This window comes from Notamacropus eugenii, chromosome 2 (assembly GCF_028372415.1).
Source record: "Notamacropus eugenii isolate mMacEug1 chromosome 2, mMacEug1.pri_v2, whole genome shotgun sequence".
Lineage (NCBI taxonomy): Eukaryota > Metazoa > Chordata > Mammalia > Diprotodontia > Macropodidae > Notamacropus > Notamacropus eugenii.
The window spans coordinates 377,927,167-377,947,971 of record NC_092873.1 but is presented as its reverse complement, the minus strand read 5'-3'; the positions used below and the strand labels follow the sequence as shown (position 1 = coordinate 377,947,971).

The window sequence follows — 20,805 nt, the reverse complement described above, 5'->3', positions numbered from 1 at the left end:
ATAAAAAAAGGAGAGTTGTTTTCACTGTTTATGAGTTTGGTGCAATTCCTTCACCATCTTTTTATTGGGTTAAACAAAACTTGTGCTGTAGTTGATGTTTTATTAGCCTGTCTTATGTGAATGCTGAGGGCTCTTATCCTTTTCCAGATGGATCTAGACATGCAAAACATTCCCAAGGAAACTGGTGGGAAGGTAAAGGGAAGTGAATTAATTTATTGTGCCTACTATGTGCCAGGCACTATGCTAAGTGTTTCATAAATATTATTTCCTTTGACCTTCACAACATCCCTGAGAGGAAGGTGCCATTATTATCCCATTTTACTTTTGAGGAAACTGAGGAAGACAAGTCACTTGCCCAGGATCACACAATTAAATGCCTGTGGCAGGATTTGACCTAGTCTTCCCGATTTCAGGTCCAGAGCTGAGTAAAGGGGCCCCTATCCCTCAAATCTCAGTGAAAGGACCCCAATATTAAGCCTAATCTGTAAAACCCCAGAATTTTGGGTTTGGACTGCAAAATATATGAGAAATGGGGTTAACTAATTCATGCAGCAGAAAGACCAGAAGCATCTGTTTGGATTACGAATCTAACATCTAAGTGGGTGAACAGGGGTCTAAACATAAACAAGGTACTCTAATAAACAACCCCTCCCTTTCTCCCTACCCGTCCGAAAAAGAAAAAGGTGGTCCCAGCCAGGGAACCGAAGAGCGGCTATGCGGCAGGACGGGAAAGTCGACCTAGCTGAGAACTGCAATTCCCAGAAGGCAGTGCCCCCCATTCCGAGAGAACTACAAGTACCATAATGCCACGCGCGTGGGCCGGCAATAAGAGTTAGAGATACGCCTGTAGACAAGGGTGGGAGGTGGGGGAGGAAACAAACAACCGCAGCCTCTTGCTAGCACTGCCCACGGCCGCGGCTCATCTTTTCAGTTTCTGGTCTGGAAGGGAGGGGAAGGGGGCGTGCCCCAGAGTCTCTCGCGCGACAATATGGCGGTGCCGGGAGCGGAAAGCCAAGTGCGAATCCGTCTCGTTCCTGAGTCGCGTCTGCCCAGCGGGACTTTCCTCCCTAAGCCCCCCAGACTGGGCCGGGCGGTCTACGCTTGAGCGAGAGAAAAAACACTTGCTGACCGATCCGAGCCGCCGCGATAGGCACGCCCCCATTGCGATCGCGCCCTCTGTCGCGACAGTACCCCTTTCCCTCCTCTCCCCCCGTCTCGCGGGGACTGCTGGGAGTGTTGCGGGGGCGAGTGCCTGCCCAGTGGCGGAGGGGCTGGGCGGAGGTGGGCGAGCGCCTCCCGTCCGGCGGTCCGGCCCCAGACGCCTTTGTCTCGGCAGGTGCGGCGCCATGCGGCCCATACCCCCGGCGCCTCGGGAGCCGGATTGGATCGATGTCCCCGAGATGCCGCCCTGCCCCCCGCGGAGCCTCCTCGTCCTCTTCGGCTGGGCGCTCTTCCTCTTCTTCTCGGAGCTTGGGTGAGCGGGGCCGCCGGGGTCAGGGGTTAGGGGTCAGGGGCCAGGTCCCGGGCAGGTGAGCCGCGCGGGGTGGGCGTCTCCGCCCTGACCCGCGCCGCCTCTCTCCGCAGCCCGACCGAAGCCGCCACCAGGGAGAAGCAGTCGGGTAGGCGAAGGGGCCCTCCCCGGGCAGGGCGGGGGAGGGACGCCCCCGACGAGGGCCCGGGGGTTTGGGGAGTAGGGGGGCGCAGAACCGTAGGGCCCTCCTCCCCCACGCAGCGGGCGTGGAGGGGCCGGGCGCTGGGCATCTGTCTCTCTTCCAGTAAGCACCTTGGTGTCCATGCCTTGCTGGCTGGTGGAGGACTTTGTGGTGGCAGAGGAGTGTGCCCCGTGCACCACCTTCCAGGCTGTGAGTGAGCTGCTGCACCCTTCCCTCTTCCTCCCCTGGTGATGGAAGAGCCACTTTGCCCCTTCTGTTCCTTGGGTGTCTCGGAGCCATAGGACTCAACAGCTGTCCCAAAGCCTTGTTGGCCTTTTCCCAGGCACATCTAATTACTCCCTCTGTTCCCCATTTCTCTTCCACAGAAAACCACTCCGGAGTGTGGTACCACTGGCTTTGTGGAGAAAATCAGTTGTTCCTCCTCCAAGAGAGATGAGTTCAAAAGGTCAGTATTCCCTTCCTTCCCTCCGCCAGGGCCTGAGGTTCCCTTGTATCTGATTTGACAGGTTGCTCCTCCTCTCCCTGGTCTTCCCACCCCCTCTCCCTTTTCTCTTTCAATGTGTTCATTGGGATGGTTTTGATGTTTGCACTACTGGCAGTGATAGACTGTTTCCCTGCTTTCTTAGCTGCCGCTCAGCAGTGATGGAGCGACACCTGTTTTGGAAGTTTGAGGGGGCTGTGGTGGGAGTGGCTGCGGTCTTTGCCTGCCTTGTGATCCTTCGTCAGAGATCACTGGACCGAAAGGCCCTGGAAAAGGTCCGAAAACAGATTGAGTCCATATAAGCCCTCTGGCCCCCGATATCCCAACATCCAAGCCTTTTGCCCCAGGAGGGCCAGGTGGAGAAGGGTAACAGCTGGCCTGATGGGGAGAAAGTTGTATGGGGTGACTGGCCCCCAGAACCCTATTCCTTCATCTTCTTCCCTTAGCCCTTCACCTTTTGTCTCCTTGATAATGAAAGAATAAACAAGAAACAACCCCACAACTATTGATAGTTTTATTTGTTTGGGGGGAGGGGGTCAGAACAAAAAAATAGATTGTGGGAAGCATCTATATCCTGTTCCCACAACTTTGTTTCCTTTTTCCCTCTGCCATGGTTGGGGCTTAAGTGAGTTCATCTGAGTACAAACTACTAAGAGATCCGTGAAACCAAACAGAGATTAAGTTTATAAACCACATAGAAGTCATAAGTTTATCAAATCCTTCACCTTGTTGGTATATTATTTACATTGGGAGAATAAGTTTCTGGCTCTGTTAGGGAGCCAGGAAAGGGTACTAACCTCAATTTCCCTAAAGTAACATCCTACTCCAGCCTGCTGCCATAAGGTATGAAGATTGGAGGGGTGGTCAGGGGTATCTCAATCTTAGGAGCTGAATGACTTGTGGTGGCCTCCCAGACCCTTCACCCTTTTTCCAAATCTGCCTTACATCTCATCAGCATGCTGCACAGTTCTGCCCCTCTCCCTGTGGCCTGGCTGCTTCCCACCCTCCTTTGGCACAGCTTCTGAGGAACCATTGACACTCCTGTCTCCAGGCTGTGGTACCAGGGTCCTCAAGCTGTCAGACACATCCCTGTGAGTCAAGATGTTTCTGGAGATAACTGTCAAGAGTGAGGGAAAAGGTTTAGGGTGAGAATATTTCTGGGCCCTAGCCTGTTGCCCTTTGCTTGGCAAAGATGACCTTTCATCACCCACAATACACCACCTCACCTCCACTAGGCTGGTAGGTGTCCGGCCCAGTTGGCTGTTCCCTGGGAAAGGGGCTGAGGCTGGGAAGGATGATGAGGGTTAAGGACAGTATAAGGATCTAGCAAAAAGGAGAGATATTAGGTAAGCAGAAATCTGGTGTCGAAATGAGGGAATGGAAGGAAGGAGAGAGAATGACCAATTTAGGTTGGGGTGGGGGAGGAACCATTACCAGGATACAAGTGCTGGTCTGGGCAGCCTTGTTAGAGGTCTGAGCAATGAGTGCCTGTAGCTGTTGAAGTTGGGCCACTAAGGACCTAGGAGGGGAGGGGAAAAAAAGAGACTATTTCTGGTCTCTGACCATGGCGGAAATCACTTGCATGTCTGTGTTCCCTCCACCACCTCTGTTGGACTCACACATTGTGTCTTTCCAGCTCCTGCAGCTTCTTCTGTAGCTGCTGATTCTGCACAGAACAGGCAGCCACCCTGGGGTGAGGGGGAAAGAGACTTAGGGATGGGGATCACATGGTACCCAAACCAGGTGAGCAAGTCAGTGCACATTTGTTTACCCACATAATCAGCAAAGCACTTAAGTTCCTTCCACTTGCTAGGCATTAAAGATAACAAGACAAAATTGAAACAGTCCCTTCCCTTAAGCTTGTATTCTATTGGGAGAGAAAAGCTCCTATATTAATAAAATAAACAGGAGTGCTTGGAAGGGTGACCACTGGTTGCTGGGGGAGCCAGGAAGGACTATAAAAGGTGGTGCTTGAGCAGAATCTTGAAGAAAACTAGTAATTCTAAGAGGCTGAGGTGAGGAGGAGAAAGCAGTGTTGGTAGTTCTAGGCATAGCAGATCGCCCCATTCTCTGCTCACCAAATGCCTACTGGATCTTTCAAACTAAGTGTCCTATAGACATCTAAAACAACTTCTTTTCCCTCAAGCCCTCACTCGTAAACGTCCCTATTTTTGTCAGATTCACCAATATTCTTTCAAGGCAGCCTTGTTGGGGTCAAATAACTGTAAGAATGACGGCTAATTTGTCCTACATAGTGTAGGATGGGAATAATACAGCAGGAGACAGAAAAGATAGACTGGGACCATATTATGAAAAGCTGTAAATGCCAGAGGAGTTGTTTTCGATTCTAGGGGGATAAAGCCAATGACTTTCAGCTGTGTGGATAATAGGTAGAAGTGAGGAGATGAGACAAGGAACACCAATTAGGAGGTTATTACAGTCATCCAGCTGAGAAGTGATGGCTACCTGGGTAGGGAGAAGAGGTTGGATGAGAGAGATGTAAAAACAAGATCTGGCAACTGATTGAATTAGTAGAGGGAGGAGCCAAGGATGGATAATGCTGAGTTTATAAACCTGGGAGAATAAAAGAATGGTTGTGACTCTGACAGACATAGGAAAATTTGAAAGAGGGGTTGGTTTGAGAGGGAAAGCCGAAGAATTCTATTTTAGGTGCACTGAGTTTGAAATGTTTGTGAGACATCTGTTTTAAAATGTCTGGTAGACAGCTGGTGATATGCTCAGGAGAGAGAGTGGGACTGGATATATAGATCAAGGAGTCATCTGCATACAGATGATAAACCCATAGATAATAGTCACCAAATGAGAGAAATTCTAGGGCTTGGGGCACTGTCTTGGGTCACACTCACAATTAGGGGGTATGAGATGGGTGATAAACTAGCAAAGGGAACTGAGGAGCAGATAGGAGAAAGAAGAGGAAGTACATTCATGGAAATGCAGAGAAGACAGTATCCCAAGAGGAGAGGGTAGCCACTGGTAGCAAATGCAGGAGAGAAGAGATGAAGACAGTGAGGTCTAGGAGATGTTCAGATCCAGCAGATGAGAGATGATTGGTAACGGAAAAGTATGCAAAGTGTGACTTTGCTGCCCCTGCGATCTGAACCTTGAAATGGATTAGGGAGGGGGCTAAGGGCTCACGTTGGGGTGTGATGAAGTACAAACCTAGTCTCCAGACCATCTATGTATTCTTTCTTGCGTCTGCGACTGTCCTGGGCAGATTGCTTGTTTCTGATTTTCCTCCGCACCTTCTTAAGAACTCTCTCCTCTGCCTGGGGACCCAGAAGAGCAAGGCTTAGCATTGAGCTCTTAGCTCCCCAGCTTAGTGAAATGCCCAGTGCAGAGTAGCAGGCCAGAGTAATTGACTTGATGTTTGAATCGAACCCTTACCATTCCCCACTGTTTTCTGAGGTCCTAGCTCCTCAGGGAACATGACGAGGACCTTGCTGTTGGTATGCTCAAAGAAGAGGTTACCTTGGTGAGGGGTAGGTGGTAGGGCAGAGATACTCCTTCTTGTCCCAACAGCCGTTTCTCCTCATCTGTCAGGAACAATGCTGGGCAGTGCAGCTGGTGGGCAACAGAGAAGAGAGGGAGGAGACAGGAAGGAGAATTGCCCTCTATTAGCATCCAGACCTCTTTACTTGCCCTTTCCCATCTGGAAATTCCAAACCAGAAGGAAAACAATTCTGTTTGGGGCTTGGAACAACATGGAATGGGAACTGGGGCCTTTCTTTTTGCCATTCAATTAATGTTAAAAACAAACATTTCAAGTCCTGGGAATTCCCAGTGGACAGCTCCCAAGACATATCTTTCCAACAATTACTCCAGATACTGCAGGAGGAAACACCTGGAAGGGACAAAGCTACTAAAATTATAGGAAAAGGGCATCAAAAATTGGTGATGACTGAGACAGGCCTCAGGCACACTCCCCCTCTCCCAGGAGAAGCATGGCACCTTTTTTAACGAACTCCCAAGTTAGAGGCATTTTCAAGGGCCTTGAACTTGCAGTCAGGAGAGAACTGGGTTTGAATCCTGGTTCTGGGTTATTAATTGTCTGACTGTAGATAAGTTCCTTAACTTTTCTGATATTTAGTTTTCTCATCAACAAATGGGGACATTTACCTTATTTTACATCATAGCACTGGGACAGACGAACTTATAGATGGTGACAGCTTCCAGGCAGTGGGAAGTGAAGGGTGCTGGGCCCAGGAAAGCTGTATAGTTCTAGTTTCCAGCTGCAGCTATCCCTGGTGCAAAGGCCTCCCTGCCAACTGGGATTTCCAGCAAGGACTTTATACCACATCTCATGTGAAGAGACTCTGGAGAAGGGATTAAGGGGGTGATGGCTTTTCACCCAAGGGTTTCAACAGCTATAGGCTCTGAGCAGAGGGGAAGCCTGAATGCCTCTGTTCTCCCCTTCCCGTCCATGCTGGGATTTTTTCTTCATCTCACATTTCTTTTGTGATTTGCCTTGGTCCCACTTTGGGGCTGTAGTTTAGAATACAGTTCATCATTAGTAATAACAACCAGCATTTAAAGAGCATCTTAAGATTTGAAAGTATTTCATGTATATTTTCTCATTCACAATCCTGTAAGGGTTAAGTGTTCTTCTTATCCCCATTTTACAGATGAGGAAACTGAAGTTTAGAAAGGTCAAATGACTTTCCCAAGGTCACCCAACAAATTTCTGGGGCAGGATTTGAAGTCAGGTCTTCCGGAATCCAAAACCAGCCTTCTGTCTACAATACTAGAGATGTCTAAATTTAAGATTTATAAAAGAAGTCTCCTCAAAGCAGCACTGTGAAGTAAATAAGGTAACTATCCCCATTTTATTGATGAGAATCGTACAGTTAATAAGTTAAAATCAGGATTCAAACCCAGTTCTCTCTTGACTGCAAGTCCAAGGCTCTTGAGAATGAGTTTCATAAAGGAGGCACCGCTAGGTCTTCTCAGTGGGGAGGTGGTGTGCTCCTGGAAACTCCCCCAGGGCAGTCAGTAACATGTTTACTATTGACTCTCTGTGGATCCTTGGGCAAGTCACTTAAACTCTTTCCTTATCTGTAAAATGAGAGATAATTGTATTTGCTCTGCTCATCTTGTAGTATTATTTTAGAACTTAAATATTACTCGTGTTAAGCACTTTTGTAACTTATATAAAGTACTGTCCATTTATAAAATGTCATTATTGGCTCTATTCCATATGTGATTTATGGAGTGGATCACAGAGGAGCTACTGGACATTGCCCGTTTTGCCTGGGAATTGCTTTTCTGTGTCAGGGAAAGGAAAGTGGCCTGAACTTTTGTACATCTAAGTGTGCCTGTCCTTTGGGAAGGCAGTAGAATTCTGACTCTTGCTATTTCTGTGGTGTCTGCCTGAGGAAGCATTATCGTGCCTCTCTCCTTGCCTTTCCTGACCCAATTATGTTGGATCAGTTCCCTGCACAGGTCTATCTTGTTCCGGCAAGCATGATAGATTTTCCTGAGCTGACTGGGTAGGAGTTGTATCTCCTAACCTATATCTTACCCCAGTCTCTTTCTTGTCTTAAGTCAATCATTTCCACTATCTTGCTATTTTTACAGGCAGAGTTGGTCCTTAGTACATCCTGAACTTCATCTGTGCACCCATCATACCTGCCTTCTATCACTCATGTCTCTTTTTGCAGGTATCCAGTGTCTGAACTCTGGTTTTGGTATAGGGAGAGAGGAGAGCATCCAAAAGGACTCACCAGTGTTTCAGGAGGCACCAAGACTCCTGTACCTATTCTGGACTCTGGGTAGGCAGAACTAGTGGGAGGCTCACTGATGATGCAGGCATCAGGGATCAGCAGTGGGGGGCTCCACTGACCTGGGCAGATGGACAAATAGAAGGCTAAGAGAAGATTGGAATTGGCCTGGGGGGAGGGAGGGAAGGTTTGGAAGCAGACCAAATGAACCACCAGAATTAGAGATAGGGACTGGAGACAGTACAAAGTCAGCAGCACTCTCTGAAGTGTTGATCAGAGATGGAGAGGGAGGACCTGAGCTGGAGACCTAGAAATCTCCATTGTACCCCCACCCATCAATTAATTAATCAGCAAGTATTTATTAAGTGCCTTCTTCATCGTGTCAGACACCGTGAAGGTGCTGGGGATAAGAACAGAAAGAATGAAACGATGTCTCTTTTCAAAGAGCTTACAGTCTGATGGGGGAGCCAGTGTGTACACGACTATATGGCTATGCAATAAGTACATGCAGCTAAATATTAAGTTATTAAGCAGACGGAGCAGTAGCCATTGAGGGGACATAGGAAAAGCTTAATAGGAGGTGTGGCTTGAACTTCATCTTGAAGAAAGAATTCTGTGAGGCAGAAGAAAGGAAGGAATGCATTCCAAGGCATGAGATAGTCATTATAAAGATACTGAGATGAGAGATGAGAGATGGATTTGTATTGTTCAGGTCAGAGAGGGTTAAGGTTAGGGTTTGAGTGGCAGGAAGGGGAGAGAACACTAACCTAGCTGGATGGAGATGAGCCCAGAGCTGGTGGGGTCAGTTTCTCCTTGCAGTCCTTCTAGGGCCCCAGTCTCATAGACAACCTCATAGAAGGCAGGAGGACTGAGTGCCACGGGGGCTGGGGGGCTGTCTGGATGACCAGGTTCCTCAGAGATACCACTGTCACTTCCTGGAGAAACTCTGGAGTGATAGACCTCATTGGGGTCAATGAGTAGGTTCAGGAAATCATCAGGCTCACTCTCCTGCAGGCCCTAAGACAGTGAAAGGGAGGCATGTGTATGTAGAAATAGGGAATCTTTCCAAAGTCTGCCCAGGATACCTAATGCTACAAATTTCATCTGCTTTCTTCTGTGAAGGTGGGAAGCAATAGGACATTTCATCTCTGACCTAGAGAACTGACCTACAGGCCGTTTTTGAGCTGGGAGCTCCATTATTCTTTACTTGGCCTTCTCCTTTTTGGGCTGTACCACCCACCCCTATTTTCTGCTCCCTTTCCCACACTATTTCTGTATAGCCCCCACACTCACACAGCTGCTTCTCCCATCGGGTTCCCAGCCTTCCAGCCCTGGATCTTGCAGTCCAGTTCTCTCTGGCTCCGGGAATGAGGAGGGGCCTGCCAGCTCTGGGAAGGCCCTTATGGTTATGTCTTCTGAAGGTTCCAACAATATATCCAGCAGTTCTGGGTCCCCAAGTTCCATCCTCTTAATGGGAGACAGTAGGAAGGAGGGTGAGAATCCTTTCTATCCCTTCCCTCCCTCCTTTCCCTCAACCCCTGGCCCTAGGTGATTTCTCTCCTACACCCGGTCAACTTCTCCCCCTTCCCCTTACCTGTTCACTTCCCTTGGCTTGTTTGTCAATTCGGTGAAGCAGGACTCCTGAGCATTACCTATTCTGTCCTGCTCTCTGGCAGGCCCCAAACACTATACCTTTTCTTTCATCCAGGATCTCACATCCTGGACCTGCCACCACCCAGCCCCGCCCCTTTCAGGAGCATTGGTAAAGGGGTGGTGGCTAGGAAAGATTCTCTGGATTGGGATGGGACGTTCAGAGATGGATTATGTCCTATCTTTTATGCCTCAGTTTCTTCCTCCTCTGCCTCACAATCTGGACCTATCAGGCGGAGAAGTACAATTGTTTCGGGGGACGGGGGGGGGGGGGGGGGGGGGGGGGGGGGGAGGCTCTCCTAATCCCAGGGGCAGCGAATTCCCTCCCCAGCACTGGGAGGGAAGACTAGGCTTCAGTAGGTGCCAGACCTAGAGGCCTGTGGGCTACCCGAGTCTTTCTTACCTCACCTCCCGAGGTCTTCAGCTGGCCACGCCGGGTGTGCATATGAGAGAAAGGACGTTCCAGAGTCGAACAAGGGTTGAGCTTTATTTCAGGGTCTCCGTTACAAGTGCAGGGGATTCTTCCTTAGGAGGGAGAGAGAGAGGGATCTCCCAAGGAGGCAAAGATCTTACAATAAGGGCTTAGGAATAAAAGTGTAAGTGGGGAGAGAGGGGGAGGGGGGAGAAAGAGAGAGGAAAGTGAGGAGCCTAGTAAGCTCACACGTGGTCCTTCGCCCAAGAGGCTTTCCGGCTTTCCTGAACCTACTTAAGTCCTCCGCCGTGTAGTTTACATGTCAATACCGAGCCTGTTAGGAGACAACAGGTGTGTCCAATCCGGGACAACCTCGAGAGCAGGGGGGCTCCACCCATCACGTATCTCCCGGGAAGAGGCGGAAATACCCGAGCTAGCCAAGCTAGCTCGGTCTGACCTTCTCGATTCCCTACTGTTTTTGGAGGGTCTCGTAGGAACTCTAAGATTTAGAAGTCCCACTTTTACCTGCCCGAGACCGTCCACACGGAATTGAACTTCCAACCCTAGCAAGTAGGGGTTCGGTATCCCTACGTACTGGGATCACCTCTTGTAAGAGGGGTCCGCAGAGTTAGACTTCATGGTACCCCTCACCCTTTAGGCCGTTGCTTCGCACTTTTTAGAGAGTCTGGTGCTTAAAACAAAATAAAAACCCTAGGATTTTGAGGGACATCTTTTCCAGCCAATCGTGTTGCCCTACACTTAGTTTTACACACTCTGGTCTCTTGAGGAGATGACCGTAGGTAAACAGCCACGCCCCCAGTTGATTTTAATAGGCTCCTGGAGGGAGAACTCAGACCCATGAGGTGGGAATACTTATTTGGCAGGAAGGAATTGGGTGCCTTGGAGGGAGAGGAGGCGGGACCGGAGAAATTGGAATGAAGCCCAGGAAAAGTTCGTGCGTGGGAGGAGAGAAGGAAGGAGAAGAATCCCCCACGTGACCTAGTTTCGGTTATCACTGGGGCAGGGAAATAGCTTGTGTTATTTCCACGGGACACGCTTATAATAGTCCGGCAGAAAGCCGTATACTAACTGGGGGCTCCTCCTCCTGTGGAATCAGTGCGTTTTATGCTGTTTAATAAACATCAGCCTCGAAGAAAAACGTCGCTTCATGAGACTGATGGAGGGGAACCCAGGTTTGGGAAATCCAAAATGATAAATAATTCATTTGTAAGTGGTTTGAGGAATATATTTCAGTCTCAGCTTTTTATTATGGAAGTTTCACATTGGGTGGAATTAACTGCAAGCATAATCATGAATCTGCTGGCCAAAGAGGCAAACTATACCCCTCCTCAGAAAGTGCCAGCGCACACCCTGAGTCAAACAGTAGCCCTGGTGCTTCGGGTCCCCCAGGGTCTGTGAAATGTGGGTGGTGAGTTGGATAAGAGATAAGCCCTCCGAGAAATTTTGTTTAGCCGGAGGGGTGGGGGGGGGGTATTTGAATCTTAAACTCATGTCAATTTGCATTCTGAAAGTCTGAGTCAGGAAGTGCTAGGGAAGCCTTTGGATTTTCTTATCCTCATGTGCTGTCCACCTTTAATACTCCAAATCAAGATTTCTCAGATTAATGCAAAGTATCAAACAGAGCTGCCATTTCTGAAACCTTCCCTGGAGCCCTGGATGTGCTTAAATGTTTCAGTTTCAAAAGGCTTCTCTTTTAGTAATGTTTAATTCCATTTAATAAGTATTTTGTGGCCCATATCCCAAGTTTCACTCCCACTGATGAAGTGGATCCAAAGAACTTGGCCACGTATCCCTCTCAGGGTTCTAGGGGTACCCATGAGGAGTCAAGGGTTATTCTCTAAAGTCATGAGCTTAAGCCCCAGCCGATGTGTCCCTCTTCCAGATCAACTGAGAATCGTTTAAGACTTGAGTAGATTTTCGAAAGGGATATTTACCAAGGTAGTACCTTACTTATGTTAGTACAAAACACCTCCCAAAATTCTGTCACACTACCACAAAAACACAAGAGTCCAGGGGAAATTGAACTCAAGCTTACAGAGAACATTTGGCAAAAGATCATTCCCAGCTGATAGTTGAAGTCCCCTCCTATTTGTGGGATGCTAAAGCCTCAGCTTCTCCATTCCCCATCCCCAACTGTGATTCTTCTTCAGGGATATGCCAGAGAGACGAGTCAACTCCAGCCTCTGGAATTACCCCCTTGTCCACACGCTTCATTTATAGATGATGTGTAGAGCTGAGCTTCTCACCTGGGGTCTGGGAACTTCAATAAAAAAAAATTTGCACAATAATTTAATATAATTAGTTTACTTTATAATCCTATGTATTCTACCAGATATTAAAACTTTATTCTGAGGTGTCTATAGGTTTCACCGGACTGTCAAGAGTCCACACATGGGAGTATTGGTAAATGTTTTAACAACCCAGCTCTCCAGACCAAGCTTTAATTTGTAGCTCTTGTTGATTCCTGAGATGTAAATGCTCATGCTAAAAATTTAGCAGTCGGTCCTTGGGAGCTAGTTAGAGCTAGCTCAGGGCACACCTCTGTCACCATGCCACAAAAATGATTAAGGATCCCTGCCCTAGGGCCTGGCCAGCCCCCAGCAGATTCTCAAGCCTGGTCGTTCTAGTTAGAGCACGTTATCACTTACTTTAAGCAGAGTGGAGTAAGTAATCACCTCACCCTTTCAATTTACTAAGGGCTAAATTACTTGTGTTTTGGTTTTTTCTTTTTTTTAAGGCAATCTGAGGGTGAGTTGCCCAGGATCTCTTACCTAGTAAGGGTCTGAGGTCAGATTTGAATTCAAACTGAATTCCTTACTCCCAGCTGGGGCTCTATTCACCCATTACCTAGCTGCCCCTAGCTAAATCACTTGTTAAAGATGGTAATTTGTAAGGGGTAGCAGGAGGTAGTGTAGTTTAGATAAGATTTGGGGCCTACTCTCAGAATTTACAATCCAGCTGGAGGAAAAGGACAAGTAAAATTCAAAATAATACCTAAGAGGTGTAAAGTCTGAAGAGGGAAAGATTATTATAGATTTGGGAGGAGGAATAGGAGAAGGCTTTGTGGAGGATACTCTGGACTTTAAAAATGTGGAGCATTTACACCTCAGGAATCAGCAAGAACTACAAATTTTAAAATGGGGAAGGCCATCCCATTTGTATAGAAAACTTGGGCAAAGGAAAGGAAAGGCAGGAAAGGGAAGCTGTCCCAGAGAGTACTGTAAAGTATATAAGGGGGGTATCATATCAAGCAAGCAAATGATTAACCAAAGCAAGATAAACTTGTCCATATTTTCCCATAATTCTTCAGAGGATCACAACCCAATATTTTATGGACCTTATTATTCTTTGAATATTTCATTCTCATTCTGTCACTCAGGCAGGCTCATTCTTACAGCATGATCAATCCATTTACTTTTCTGATTATAAATGAATGCGGAAAAAAAAGCATTAAGCGCTTAGCAAAGTATTATACACACATATACATATATACCTAGCTATTGTCTAGGACAATGGTGTCAAACTCAAATAGAAACATGGGCTGCTAAACCTAAATAAGGATTTTGGTGGCTGCACATTACCTTAGAAAACCATATGTTAATATTATCTATGTTTTATTGTATTTTTACTTATGTTGTTAAATATTTTCCAATTACATTTTAATCTGGTTGGGGCTATATTGGGGAGTGTTGTAGGCTGCACATTTGACATTTCTGTCAATGTATACATTACATTATTAGATTAGATAATAATACATATGCTAGCATATATCTCTATCACATGTATATATTATCATGTCTGATGATTTATAGAAAAATTTGAATACATTCTTTGCTTAATTACTCATTTTGTTGACATATCAACCCCTCATAAACCATTCAGGTAGCTAGTTGGCACAGTGGATAGGACCTGCTGGATTTAGAATGGGGGAGATTTGAGTTCAGATCTAGCCTGAGATTCTTAGCTGTGTGACCTATGAGACTTACGACCCTATAGACCTAAGCTCTATCTTTCTTAGTCTTCTCATCTGTAAAATGGTGGTAATAACACCTGCCTCCCAGAGACGCTGTGAGGATCAGATGAGATCTTTGTAAAGCACTATGCAAGTTTTACGTAAATGCTATGATTAATATTGTCACACTTCTTGTGGAGGTGATCATTGATAACGTGATGGGGCCTGCTTACCCAGCTCTATTATTTGCCTTACTTGTCTTTGCAGATTGTGGGGTTCCATGATTTGGAGCCATACAGCATAGCCAGGAGGCCACTCTTTAAAGAGAGATCTTAGAGCTTTTCTAGTCTTCTTATACCTTATCTCTCATATAACTCTTCAGCCCACTGTCACTCTGGCTGTTCTTTGGACTAGACAATCAGTCTCAGCTCCAGGGCTTTTTCTCAGCCTGTTCCTTAGGCCTGGAATTCCTTCCCTCCTTAACTCCATCTCTTGGCTTTCCTGGTTTCCTTTAAGTCCCAACTAAAATCCCATCTTTTACATGAAGCCTTTCCCAAATCTTCTTAATTCCAGTGCCTGGACTCTTTTAATTATTTCCTTTTTATCCTGTATATTGCTTGTTTTGCATATATTTGTTTGTATGTTGTCTTCCCCATTAAATTGGAAGCTTGAGAGCAGGGACTGTCTTTTGTTTCTTTTTGTATTCCAAGGGCTTAGCTGACTGGGAGAAAAACTGTGTTGAGCCCCCCTCTTTAAATAGAGACCCTGGAGGCAGTGACCCTGCTTTCCAGTCATAGGGGTCCAATCAGAAGGGCAAAGGGAACTAAATCAGCTGATTTTTTTGAAGGATATGCCCTGTTTAAGACATCCTGACATTATGGATCACATGTTTTTGGAGTTAGCTGGTTCAAATCAAACTGGGTGTCCCATAAATACCTCAAATGCAACATCTCTGAAACAGAACTCATATCCCTCTCACCTCTTCCAAACTTTCCTATTACTTTCAAAGGAAATCACCATCCTCCCAGTCACCCAGGCTTATAACTTCAGTGTCATCTTTAACTTTTTTTCTCATAATCACTCCACAATATCCAATTCTTTGAAATCTCCTGACCCCATATGTTACAGATTGTCCCCCATGCCTGAAATGCTGTCCCTCTGCCTTTGAAATCTTGTGTCTGCCTCCAGAATATCTCTCATATATTCCCCCATCTCTTCACTCACACAGCCATCAATCAATCAATCAACATTAATTAAGCATGTACTGTGCTCTAGACAGAGTGCTAAGCACTTGGGATAGAAAGTAAGGCAAAAGACAATCCTCCCTTATAGGACCTCACAACCTAATGTTTCTAATAGCCTAATGCACCACTGATGCAAGTTCTCATCATCTCAAGCCTGTACTGTTACAATAGTCTTCTGATTGATTTTTCCACTCCAGTCTGTCCTCCATTCAGCTGCTAAAGTAATTTTCTTAGAACAAGGTGACCGCTTCACTCCACTACTCAATAAAGTCTAGTAGCTCCTCTTACCTCCAGAATCAAATATAAAATGCTGCCTGGCTTTTAAAGCCTCTTCCCATTTGTCCAGTCTTCTTACACTTTACTCTCCTCCACATTATTCTGTTCAGTCATGTCCAACTCTCTGTGAACCCATTTGGGGTTTTCTTGGCAAAGATACTGCAGTGGTTTGCTATTTCCTTCTCTAGTACATTTTACAGATGAGAAAACTGAGGCAAACAGGGTTAAGTGACTTGCCTAGGGTCACATAGCTAGTAAGTGTCCAAGGCCAGATTTGAACTCAGGAAGATAAGGCTTCTTAACTCTATCCACTACCCACATATTCAGCAATACTAGCCTTCTTTTTGCTCTTTGAACCAGGACATTCCATCTCCTGACCCCACGTTTTACTGATGGTCCCCCATGCCTGAAATGCTGTCCCTCTGCCTTTTGGCTTTCTTCAAATCTCAGCTCAAAATTTACTTTCTTTAGGAAGCCAGTTCAGATCCTCCCATTCTTTAAGACGAGAATACCTAACGGTTCTTATCTTTTGTGTAAATGCTAGGTAGATATTTGATTGTCAAATCCTGTCAAGCCCTAGACACTTCCTAGTTGTGTGACAGGGAAAATAATTTAATCTCTGTCTCAGGGCACTCCTTTAACCAAATCACCTAGGCAAAGGTAAAGAGGGCATTCACACGTAGACAGTGCCCTGTACTGACCAATTCACAAATTCTCGGGGCAGTTTTGCAAGCTAGTAAATCTTTCTAAGACGGGGATTTCCTAACTTAGCTTTGATTTTTCTCTGTGTCCCAAGACTTCTCGTGGTCATGTCATTTGGCTAAAGACTTCCCTTTATTCGGCCGAGACCCAGCCTCTTCCCAGGACTAGGCCATTAAAAGCACCCACTCCCCAAAGATACCCTCCCACACGGGAGTGGGAGAATGGGGCTCATGAATGAATCACTCTACTCACAAGCATTTATTAAGCGCTTACTATGTGCCTGGAATTTTGCAGGCAAAAATAATTCCGTTCTCCAAAAGGAGGTCTTGAGTTGGGGTAGTGCAGTGCACCTCCTGCTTCAGTAGCCTCTCTCAAAAAGGAGCCGAAATCCCTCAGCACTCCGGACCAGTCAGCGTCGGGAGACCGCGCTGGACAATCCGCCTGCCCAGGAATCAGGTAAGCTCCCCCGGGACTGTTTGGCCCCAGGTCGCTTGGTGGCCTCGCCCCCAGCCTAGTTCTGATTGCTCCAGGGGACTGTAACTCCTGGTCTTGCCCCGCCCCCGCATCGCTGTCATTGGTCAGAGGAAGTCGAGTGCGGGGAAGTGGGGAGGGGGCGGGAATTCCCGGCTGGAGGCCGGAACGGAGCAGAAGCAATGTAGAGAGGCCCCTGCGAGGTGAGTGCGCTCCGTCCCAGGCCGAGACCCGGCTCCCTGGAGCCTGCCGTCCTGGTTTCCTACAGCCCCCTGGGTGGCAGGGACCTCGAGTCTCACCCTCCGATCCCGACTCTCCGCCTTCCCGCCCCCGCCCCCGCCCTGGGTCCCGGGACTCGCGTTAGCGGCCCCAGGCAGCTTCCCTGGGCTTCCAGGCCCCTCCCGCACCTCTGACCCATCCCACTGCTGTCTCTCAGGCAGAGCTCGCCACCTTCTTACTTCCAGCTCTGGGCACTCTCCAAACTCGCGTTTCTCACCCAGACTCCTAGGATGGGCAAAGAGGATTCGTTATCCCAGGATTTGGGGTGGGAGGAAAGACTAAGGCCCCTAGACAACTTCTCCCCTTACTTTGGGCTGCTTGCATTGTAGGACTTCCTCCTGTGTCTACTGGTTTTCATCCCTTTTATCCTCCAGGTTTTTGACTTCTCTGTAGAGTGGACATTGGAGGCCGGGCTTCTTTTGGGTTATGACCTCCTTGCATTCTCCCCCTCATTATTTGGAAGCTCCAGGGGAAAGGGGATAGAAATCCCTTGTGTGATGTTACATGTTTTGATCCCTTCCCCATGCCTCAGTTTAACACACCCCCCCCCCCAACGCTTTGCTGGGTCCCCCGAAGAGGTCACAGGAGGAATAAAGTCCTAGGGGAAGAGAGGAATGTTCCTGGAAAGGGGTGAGTCAGCTTGGTGTAGAGGTTAGGAAGTAAGTGGGGTGGGGTGATGGGGCAGCACTCAGCTGACTCCTCCAGCTGCCCCCTGTGCCTCTCCCAGTTTCCTTATTTCCACATATCTTTTACCAGGTCAAAGAATTGCACAGGTGTGGACAGGGAACTTGGGCACCCCCTGCCCTCCAAGCTACCACCATCATGGTGCCCTGGGAAGAGCCAGAACGGCTTGTATGGCGGCCAGAAGCTGTGCCTGCAGTGCCTGTGGGGCTGGAGGTAAAGATTGGTGCCCTCCTGGTGCTGCTGGTGCTCACTCTGTTTTGCAGCCTAGTACCCATCTGCGTGCTTCGACGTCCCAGCGCCAACTTTGAGGCCTCAGGTTGGATAATTTCTCCTTCCTTCCCCCCACTTCCCCATGTCATGGCAACCTTTTGGTGTTAGGTTTGAATGAGAATGGGTAGATTATGGAAGCTACAAAGAGAAGGATCTAGGGGAGTGGTGGTAGAAGATTGAGGGCTTGGAGGGCAGACTGAGAGAGGAAAGGACTGCTCTGGAGTGGCTGTGGGAATCCAAGACCTATCAGAAATAGAAGAGGTTCATGAGACTTCAGGCTAGGGCCAGCGATGTCAGCTACTGGAGGAAGGTTGAAAAACTGTTTCTTTCGGGCCACCCTTGTCTTTCTCACAGCCTCCAGAAAGAAAATCCTGAGCTTGGTGAGCTGCTTTGCTGGTGGTGTTTTTCTGGCCACCTGTCTCTTGGACTTACTTCCAGACTACCTGGCAGCCATAGATGAGGCCCTGAGTGCCCTCAGAATCACAGTGAGTACCTAGTCCTGGGGGGAGGTAGTGTAGTAGATGTTTTTTGTGTACATGTTTTTGACCACATATGAATTGCTCAGGTTTGTGTATTCATGTGTAAAACCCTGTCTGATTTATGTATAAGGCTTTTGTGTGTTTGTGTTTGTTTAAAAATCTTTCTTGTGCGTGGCTCTGTAAGTGTAGTGTAGATATGGTCTTCTGTGTATGTGGCACTACTCTGACCTTCAAGTTTGTAAATAGTGCTTAGCAGTCACACCTCTGGTGCTCTTCTCCTTCCCTTCTCTACCACAGTGGCCGAGAGGATTGAGCAGAGGGGCTGGGGAAGGCTAGGAAGAGACCAGAAAGCAACCTCTAATTTGGATGTTGGGGGTGAAGGAAAGGAGCCCAAAACAGAGACAGAACTTAGGTTTGTGTCCAGGTGGGCAGGAGCGTGGGCAGATGGAGGTGGAAAGATCCTAGCACCCTAGCCTCTTATCTCCTCTGGGCCCTCTCTTTCTTCCGTACTTATCTCTCCTTAGACCTGTGAAGCTTCTCATTGCTTTCCCCTCCTTTCTTTCCTCCACAGCTTCAGTTCCCACTTCAAGAGTTCATTCTCGCCATGGGTTTTTTTCTGGTTCTGGTGATGGAGCAGATTGTGCTAGCCTACAAAGAACAATCAGGGCCCCTTCCAAGAGAGGAGACTCGTGCACTCCTGGGCACATCGGGCAGTGCACCTCCCCACTGGCATGATGGACCCACGGCTGATGGGACTTCTCCTACCCCTTCAGCCTTAAGGGCTTGTGTCCTGGTCTTCTCACTTTCTCTGCACTCAGTATTTGAAGGGCTTGCTGTGGGGCTGCAGCGGGAGCGAGCCAGGGCAATGGAGTTGTGTCTGGCACTGCTCTTGCACAAGGGGGTACTAGCTGTCAGTCTGTCCCTACGGCTCCTGCAGAGCCGGCTTCGGGGTGGAGTGGTGGCCATTTGTGGGGTCCTCTTCTCCTGCATGACACCATTGGGGATTGGGCTGGGGGCTGCCCTAGCAGAGTCGGCAGGGCCTCTGCACCAGCTGGCACAATCAGTACTAGAAGGCATGGCAGCAGGCACCTTCCTCTATATCACTTTCCTGGAGATCTTGCCCCAGGAACTGGCTGCTTCTGAGCAGAGGATCCTCAAGGTCATCCTACTTCTGGCTGGTTTTGCTCTGCTCACTGGTCTGCTTTTTATTCGTGTTTAAGTGACCTCTGAGGGATGGGGTCCTTGGGAACTGAAGGTGCATATGATGGGGGAGGGGGATGAGAGCATTGGTGGGTGTTGTAGACAGGACCCCAGAGAATGACCAGTGGAACATTGAGACAAAGAACAAAGATAATACTCCCCAGGAATGTGGGGGAGGTGAAGAGGAAAGAAGAAAACTAGAAAAACACTAGACAAGACAAAGGGACTAGTGAACAGGGGATAGAATACAAGGACTGAGACACTAAGGGTAGGGCCATCTGGGTTTGAGGAGTGGAAAAGGAATCTGGAGCCCCTAGGGGGATTGATTCTATCCCATTCCTGTCCTCCTGAAGAAGCTGCTTTTTTCTTCTCCTGGCCCCAGCCCCTTCCCAATGTTCACTTTTTTAAGGGTATGATGACTGACCACATCTACAAGCCAAGTTTCTTGCCCTCAGCTGAACTTCCATTCCTCCTATAAAGTGCCAAAAAAAATCCTCCCCCCTTTTCACAAAGCACATTGGTATTGGGCCACGCCAGGCAGCTAAATGGAAACTGTGCTGCCCACTTTGATTTCCAGACTATTCACCCTCTCTGGGGCTGGGGGTGAGTATGGGACCTGGTGATCTTGCCCAGGTGCCAAAGGCTGAACTGCCTGAACTCTTTTTGTACCAGAGAAGCCCTGGAGGCCCGCCTCCCAGGGGTATTTTTGGAGGAGGGTGGGTGGATGGGAGGGGAGGGAGGGAGAGGGATATGCTCTGTATAATCTATTTTACTAAACTGACGCTTCCGGGATCAGTTTCCCGAATAAAAGGTGTTCTCTTTCCCTGTCTTTGTGTCTTCCGTGGTGGGGAAGAGCGAGGAGGGAGGGCGGGAGAGAGGCCCCAAGGGCAGCGAGCGCTGGAGGGGAAGTGTGGAATCTACGCTGCAGAGGTTTCCAGCTGTTACTCAACCCCAGTCTCAGGCTCCCGGGTTGCCTCGGACGCACCCACACCCACCACCACCCCATCCCTGCCCAGCCTCCTTCCCGAGACGAGATTTTTGCTCGCTCTTCTCTTATTCCTTCCTCCCCGTCCCCGCCCACATCCTCCCTTCTTCCCTCCTTTCGCCTTCCCCTTCCTTTCCCTTTTCCAACCTCTCCTCGCCTCTTCGATTGTAGGCTCGGAGCCAATTGAGAACTACCTCTCCCAGCGTGCCCGGAGAGGAGGTGGGGTGGCCGGGGCAGAAATAGTTCTAGGTCCCGGCGTCGCAGGGACTGCCGGGAAATGAAGTCTCT

At 48.2% G+C, this 20,805-nt stretch overlaps 3 protein-coding genes across 13 annotated transcripts; 2 read left to right on the top strand and 1 right to left on the bottom strand.

Moving 5' to 3' along the window:
• The first annotated feature begins 840 nt into the window (after positions 1-840).
• JTB (jumping translocation breakpoint) lies at positions 841-2,656 on the top strand. 2 transcript variants are annotated; one of them, XM_072647064.1, is made up of 6 exons: positions 844-1,150; positions 1,337-1,474; positions 1,585-1,619; positions 1,777-1,862; positions 2,039-2,118; positions 2,300-2,656. In XM_072647064.1, the coding sequence occupies exons 2-6, from the start codon at positions 1,347-1,349 to the stop codon at positions 2,454-2,456; spliced, it is 486 nt and encodes a 161-aa protein (XP_072503165.1). In that variant the 5' UTR covers positions 844-1,150; positions 1,337-1,346; the 3' UTR covers positions 2,457-2,656. The 2 variants fall into 2 exon arrangements, with proteins under 2 accessions (XP_072503166.1, XP_072503165.1); XM_072647065.1 differs by having other exon boundaries at positions 841-1,474.
• On the bottom strand, positions 2,655-10,632 carry CREB3L4 (cAMP responsive element binding protein 3 like 4). 8 transcript variants are annotated; one of them, XM_072647057.1, is made up of 11 exons: positions 10,480-10,632; positions 9,946-10,288; positions 9,186-9,359; positions 8,660-8,909; positions 7,896-8,014; positions 5,644-5,736; positions 5,335-5,441; positions 3,774-3,842; positions 3,589-3,673; positions 3,381-3,477; positions 2,655-3,271 (listed from the first exon to the last, which is right to left on the bottom strand). In XM_072647057.1, the coding sequence occupies exons 2-11, from the start codon at positions 9,985-9,987 to the stop codon at positions 3,096-3,098; spliced, it is 1,212 nt and encodes a 403-aa protein (XP_072503158.1). In that variant the 5' UTR covers positions 9,988-10,288; positions 10,480-10,632; the 3' UTR covers positions 2,655-3,095. The 8 variants fall into 8 exon arrangements, with proteins under 8 accessions (XP_072503158.1, XP_072503160.1, XP_072503155.1 ...); XM_072647059.1 differs by having other exon boundaries at positions 3,381-3,439; positions 3,597-3,673; XM_072647054.1 differs by having other exon boundaries at positions 2,655-3,439; positions 3,597-3,673; positions 9,946-10,067; positions 10,204-10,288; positions 10,480-10,601.
• SLC39A1 (solute carrier family 39 member 1) lies at positions 6,798-20,355 on the top strand. Of its 3 annotated transcripts, XM_072647063.1 has the most exons (5): positions 6,798-6,983; positions 16,444-16,605; positions 17,656-17,899; positions 18,208-18,338; positions 18,904-20,355. In XM_072647063.1, exons 3-5 carry the CDS (start codon positions 17,722-17,724, stop codon positions 19,549-19,551), a joined length of 957 nt encoding a protein of 318 aa, XP_072503164.1. In that variant the 5' UTR covers positions 6,798-6,983; positions 16,444-16,605; positions 17,656-17,721; the 3' UTR covers positions 19,552-20,355. The 3 variants fall into 3 exon arrangements, with proteins under 3 accessions (XP_072503164.1, XP_072503162.1, XP_072503163.1); XM_072647061.1 differs by lacking the exons at positions 6,798-6,983; positions 16,444-16,605 and adding an exon at positions 16,737-16,823; XM_072647062.1 differs by lacking the exons at positions 6,798-6,983; positions 16,444-16,605 and adding an exon at positions 16,890-17,529.
• The last annotated feature ends 450 nt before the right edge of the window (positions 20,356-20,805 follow it).

Bases quoted from the DNA above. Each gene is read 5' to 3' on its own strand.
- CREB3L4 (XM_072647053.1), bottom strand. From the start codon at position 9,987: ATGCACACCCGGCGTGGCCAGCTGAAGACCTCGGGAGGTGAG. The intron at 8,910-9,185 runs GTGAGTGTGGGG...TCACTGTCTTAG, and splicing joins CCGATGGGAGAAGCAGCTGT to GGCCTGCAGGAGAGTGAGCC. The intron at 3,843-5,334 runs GTTTGTACTTCA...CCCTCACCCCAG, and splicing joins ATAGATGGTCTGGAGACTAG to GGTGGCTGCCTGTTCTGTGC.
- SLC39A1 (XM_072647063.1), top strand. From the start codon at position 17,722: ATGGTGCCCTGGGAAGAGCCAGAACGGCTTGTATGGCGGCCAGAAGCT. The intron at 17,900-18,207 runs GTTGGATAATTT...TCTTTCTCACAG, and splicing joins CGCCAACTTTGAGGCCTCAG to CCTCCAGAAAGAAAATCCTG. The intron at 18,339-18,903 runs GTGAGTACCTAG...TTTCCTCCACAG, and splicing joins TGAGTGCCCTCAGAATCACA to CTTCAGTTCCCACTTCAAGA.
- JTB (XM_072647065.1), top strand. From the start codon at position 1,347: ATGCGGCCCATACCCCCGGCGCCTCGGGAGCCGGATTGGATCGATGTC. The intron at 1,475-1,584 runs GTGAGCGGGGCC...CTCTCTCCGCAG, and splicing joins CTCTTCTTCTCGGAGCTTGG to CCCGACCGAAGCCGCCACCA. The intron at 2,119-2,299 runs GTCAGTATTCCC...CTGCTTTCTTAG, and splicing joins AAGAGAGATGAGTTCAAAAG to CTGCCGCTCAGCAGTGATGG.